We start from the raw sequence: 5457 nt of genomic DNA on the forward strand, positions 1-5457 counted from the left end.
AAGGGTCGAACATTTCGACCTAACCAGGGATGTATCGCCAAATTCGGCGGCGGAGAAGCAAGATCCGGTGGCGGAGAAGCCGGATCTGATGGCAGACGACCGGACGCAAGGAGGAGAGGCGACGGGAGGCAGGTTTGCGATGGGAGAGGAGATCTCGTTGCTGTGGACGACGCAAGGAAGAGAGGAGGGGATTGGGGATCTTCTCCTTCAGGTGAAAAAGGGCGGGGGTGTTTTCGTAAAAACAACAGCGCCACACTTTCCGCGGGACGGAGGGAGTACTAGTGATGCTCTTACTGAGCATGCACCTGCGAGTGACCTACTAGGTGTGGAACGTGTAACCTGTATCGACGTCTCTCTCCTTGAATCCCCTCCTCTCTCTCTCAATCCCTACCTAGAACCCTAGACGCCGTGCATCGAGTTTGATATTCAGATCGTAGTGTGGTCGAACACGACTGGCCAGGCAGCCGCGTTGGTCGTCCGCCCATGGATCAAAGCAAAACATTCTGACAGCGCCCTAGGCGGAAGGTCGGCCAGGCTGCCGCGTCGTTCCTTCGTCCATGGAAACCGAGAGAACCTTCCCCGAATCCCACACCTGCCCGCACGGCCGCACATGCCACGGCTGGATCAGATCGGGCATCGCGCAGGCGGGCCGCACGAGCTGGCGATCTAGCCGTCGGTGAACTGTAAAGTGGGGCGAAACCGCTGCTGCCCACTCGGCCCGTGCCGGAGGAGTGGCCAGCAAAAGCTGCGCTCTTCCCAATCTACGTCCTTCCTCCGCCCCATCTACCCGGTCGCATCTACCACTTGCCCCGCTTTTCCCGGACGGACGGACGCGGTCAAGTAAAGTCTACCGCGCGGGCCCACCACTCGTTCCCGGCACGTCGCGTACGTGCCCTAGGTAGGGCTGGCTGGATCCAGGGTGCCTCCAGCTGCCGCCTGCCGCGCGACGAGCCCCAAAATCCACCCGCTCCGACGCGCCACATTTACTTCGCCCGACGCGCGCGCCTGCCACTGCCCTACCAGCCAGCACGGCACTTGCCCGTTGGACGCCACTTACCACCACCACAGCCAGCCTGTCACGCTAGTACTATACCTCATTCTTCCTACCATGTATAAATACGCCCACTACCACTGCCCAATCCATCAACCATCCCAATCCATCCAGCTCCCCTCCAAGCAAGAACTCGAGCTCACTCAGCTACCCACACTCCACTGCACTGAGCATCAGTAGCCACTGAGAAAGATCGCTGCGCGATGAGGACGGCGCTCGCCCTCGGCGTTCTCGCCGCAATGGCCTGCCTGGCCGCGGTGGCGCAGGCCGGCAACTTCCTCCAGGACGCCGAGATGACCTGGGGCGACGGCCGCGGCAAGGTCGTCGACGGCGGCCGCGGGCTCGACCTCACCCTCGACAAAACCTCCGGCTCCGGCTTCCAGTCCAAGGCCGAGTACCTCTTCGGCAAGATCGACATGCAGATCAAGCTCGTCCCCGGCAACTCCGCCGGAACAGTAACCACCTTCTACGTACGTCGTCAGCCACACTTCTCTTTCCCCACTTCCATTCCCCATTACATTTCGTAATGTGTAGCGGTATATGAAGCTGAATGCTGACGTTTGTTCTCTCTGGATGTATGTGCAGCTGTCGTCGCAGGGGTCGGCGCACGACGAGATCGACTTCGAGTTCCTGGGCAACGTCACCGGCGAGCCCTACACACTGCACACAAACGTCTTCGCCAAGGGGGAGGGCAAGCGGGAGCAGCAGTTCCGCCTCTGGTTCGACCCAACCAAGGCATTCCACACCTACTCCATCGTATGGAACCCGCAGCACGTCATGTGAGTCCTCTTCAATCTTTTCATTTTTCTTCTTGGGAGACAGAGCCCCATGGTGTTTGAGTTGTCGCTGACGGAAAATGTTTCCCCTTCCTCGTGCTGCAGCTTCGCGGTGGACGGCACCCCGATCCGGGACTTCAAGAACCACGAGGCGCGGGGGGTGTCCTTCCCCAAGAACCAGCCCATGCGCCTCTACGCCAGCCTCTGGAACGCCGACGACTGGGCCACGCAGGGCGGCCGCGTCAAGACCGACTGGTCGCACGCGCCCTTCGTCGCGTCCTTCCGCGGCTTCAGCGCCGACGCCTGCGTCATGTCTGGCGGCGCGCAGCGATGCCCCGCCGGCATCATGGAGGCAGCTGGGAGCAGCAGCTGGTGGAACCAGGAGCTCAGCGACATGAGCTACCGCCGCATGCGATGGGTGCAGAGGAAGTTCATGATCTACAACTACTGCACCGACCCCAAGCGCGTCGCAGAGGGCCTCCCCGCCGAGTGCAAGATCCGTCTCAGGTCCAAGTGATGAGCATCAGGGATTTGGCGGACAGTGTAAATGGATGTACTACTAGTATGCATATCGCATTCTTTCATTTCTTTTTGTAATACGGGGTCCATCGTTGTACTCAAGTTCTATACTATTAGTGAGTTCGTTCTAGATTTAATCCGGAGTTCATTTGTTCTTTGTCGTGCCTTCGGAACCGCTGCGGAGGGAAAACCTCACCCGGAGAATATTTTAACACCCAGAGGAGGACCAACATTCATTCACTCTTGGCCTACCAAAATTAGCTAGCGGTGCACGTGCAACGCACGTGGTTTTAACCAGCCATATGAACAATCCAATTTTAATTTTCTAACAAAATTCTTAGTTTTGTAGGTACTGGAGATACTGTTAGGTATATAGTGAAACATGGTCACCTCGTCAAACACAGCCTAATAGGTTTTGCATTCATAAAATACTAGTTGAATGCCTGTGCTTAACAACTTTATCCAATTGATAAAATTCGTACATATGGAATTAAAAGACACAATTCTAAAACGCACAATTTATACTACGTCAAAAATCTATTATTATTATTATATGTTCAATGCATAGTTTTATATGGTGGCTCATCAAAAATGAAAACGCGCACTTGTTATAGCATGACGACGAAAAATGAAAACGTCTAGTTCATACATCTAGTTGAAACACGACAGTTCATGTAACAGATAAAAACGGAAGTTCATTTAGCATATGAAATGGCACAGTTCATATAACATATAAAAACAAATGCATCTTATAGCCCCACACAGAGTGTCAATGTTGAGATAAGATAATTCTGAAAAAACTCTTAGCAATCATTGAAACTAACATTTTGAAGTTTCAAAAAATTCTGAAAAAAGAATCATTTTTTTTTGCGGGAAAGCCTGATGACATTAGATCAGAACAGTTACAGAAAGGACCAATCATTGTTGAGATAAGATATTTTCGTTAGCCAAGTATGTTAGTTAGCGAAGATAAAGTTTGTTAGTTTCACCAATGGTGGCATTTAGTATGTAAATAGTGGCAATTGTGACATCACGGTGACATTACATGTTTCACCTTAATAGTCTTTATTACTATTAAGGTGAATAAAGATATAAGCCTTATTCATTGAAATAGAGATAGAGGTATTAGTATTTTAGAAATATTTAAAGGGTTACTTCAATTAGTTCAATGTAATGTGTATAAAATGCTAGGACCGAAACATTATTCTTTAATTAATAACACATCCTCCCTTTAAGGTGCCTACAAGAATGTTGTCCTTGACTTCATTTGCATGGTACTTGATCATGTGTATCAAGAACTTCTTCCTCAACTCGTAACCATCATGCACAAGCAATCTATAGTGTTCGAATAAAGTTTTTCATAAAAATGTAAGAGTGTGAACATAGAATACTCATGGTGCAAATTGGCTGAATGAATATTTTACCGTTCCATGAGAGCATACAACTAAAAACTAAGTATCATTCTGCAAATGAACGGATTATCATTATCTTGGTCATTAGTACAATAATAAAATAAATTTCTTGTAATCTATAGAAAAGAAATATATTATCTAGTTGATATTGGAATACCACGAGGGTATTTATGTGTCCAGAAATATATACTGGAATTCTAACCAGGTTGTTCTATTTCAAGAGCGTCATTTAGATAGAATGAGCACCTTTGTAGTTTTAATTGGTACATCTCTTCTCATAGAGATACATAAAAGGGTGTACAATATATACACGACACAAATGTTTGTCTGGCGAACAAGATGAAGTCACCAAATAATGTGTGGCAACAAAATTTTACGTCAAAGTAGATGAATCCCTATAATTTATTTCGTACTTATTATGGTAACACTCATGGAGTATATATAGAAGTACACGAGGGAGTTTGAATTGGAGTACAAGAGTCCTAGTTTGTCCTGACTCTGTATACATATTGTAACATTCTTCTTAGTCACGACGGTAGAGAAGAGGACGATTGTGATTGAATTTGAAGTCTCTTGTCTTCGTCGTCTTCTCTGCCTTTACATCATCAACGCCATCTTCTGGTGTATTCAGTTCTCTCCCACGGTGATAGAGAGAATGTCGTGGACGCAAATAATAACTGAGACCACCAGTTTTGCCCGGACCATGTACGCGGTTCTAGGGGTCATCACAATCGTGATGACTGTTTGTAGGTGCTGGCTTAACTATCAGACTTCTCTGGATTACTTATGTAAACAGGTTTCCAGTCACCTGACTTAGGCGTATTTGCCAGGCTCTTAACATACCGGGGGTCATCCCCCCGACATTCCTGGGATTGGCCTGTTGTTTAGTTATGCTCTTTTGCTTGTTGAACACTAGTAGAAAATGGGCCTACATTCCCGGTCCATTTGGGCCTTCAGTCCCGGTTTTTTAACCGGGACCAAATAGGCGGGACTAAAGGGTCAACCCTTTAGTCTCGGTTCAAATGTGCACCGGGACCAAAGGCCCCGCCACGTGGTGCACTGAGACTAATGGTACTGGAGGAAGAGTAATTTGTGACATTCTTACAGTCAACGCATGGACAATACATGAAGCCACCATGTTTGTTTGCCTCAGCCACGACGATAAAATTACTCAGGCCCGAAGTGAACTCGTCGAAGTGTCGGTCAATGTACATCCATTGCCGATTCATCTGCATGATATAATTAAGCTTATCAAACACCAGTACAAAACATCATAATTAGTGAAAAGATGTATATATATATATATATATATATACACATGCATTTTATCAATGATAGATGAAAGTATAAAGTTGTTAACCTCGATGGAGATAAAAAAGACAGTTAAGTGTGGCTTGTTTTGTGTGAACTCAAGTGGCAAAACCTCTTAGGCATTTCATCGAACACCTCTTGTGCATATGAAGAGAGCAAAGCAACATACACCCCTCTTGTGATAAGAAGTAGAAAAATGGCTAAGTGTGGCTCACACTTGGGCAGAGACAAGATATATGTAGGCAGATGGGGACTTTGTCCTGGTTGGTAAGGCAAATCGGGACCAAATGGTAGGCCTTTAGTCCCGATTTATAATACAAACTGGGACTAAAGGGGTCCGAGACTTGACACGGCCTGACGCGCCCTGCTGAAGCTCCTTTAGTACAAA

At 47.8% G+C, this 5457-nt stretch overlaps 1 protein-coding gene across 1 annotated transcript; it reads left to right on the forward strand.

The window, feature by feature from the left end:
• Positions 1-1254: 1254 nt before the first annotated feature.
• LOC124684740 (xyloglucan endotransglucosylase/hydrolase protein 22-like) lies at positions 1255-2501 on the forward strand. The gene is made up of 3 exons (XM_047218997.1): positions 1255-1521; positions 1637-1830; positions 1933-2501. Exons 1-3 carry the CDS (start codon positions 1255-1257, stop codon positions 2342-2344), a joined length of 873 nt encoding a protein of 290 aa, XP_047074953.1. The 3' UTR covers positions 2345-2501.
• Positions 2502-5457: the final 2956 nt, after the last annotated feature.

This window comes from Lolium rigidum, chromosome 1 (genome assembly GCF_022539505.1).
Source record: "Lolium rigidum isolate FL_2022 chromosome 1, APGP_CSIRO_Lrig_0.1, whole genome shotgun sequence".
Lineage (NCBI taxonomy): Eukaryota > Viridiplantae > Streptophyta > Magnoliopsida > Poales > Poaceae > Lolium > Lolium rigidum.

What these genes read in the sequence shown, in the direction of transcription:
- LOC124684740 (XM_047218997.1), top strand. Translation starts at nt 1,255, where the DNA reads ATGAGGACGGCGCTCGCCCTCGGCGTTCTCGCCGCAATGGCCTGCCTG. An exon ending in GAACAGTAACCACCTTCTAC is followed by an intron (nt 1,522 to 1,636) that starts GTACGTCGTCAG and finishes ATGTATGTGCAG; the next exon opens with CTGTCGTCGCAGGGGTCGGC. An exon ending in TGGAACCCGCAGCACGTCAT is followed by an intron (nt 1,831 to 1,932) that starts GTGAGTCCTCTT and finishes CTCGTGCTGCAG; the next exon opens with CTTCGCGGTGGACGGCACCC.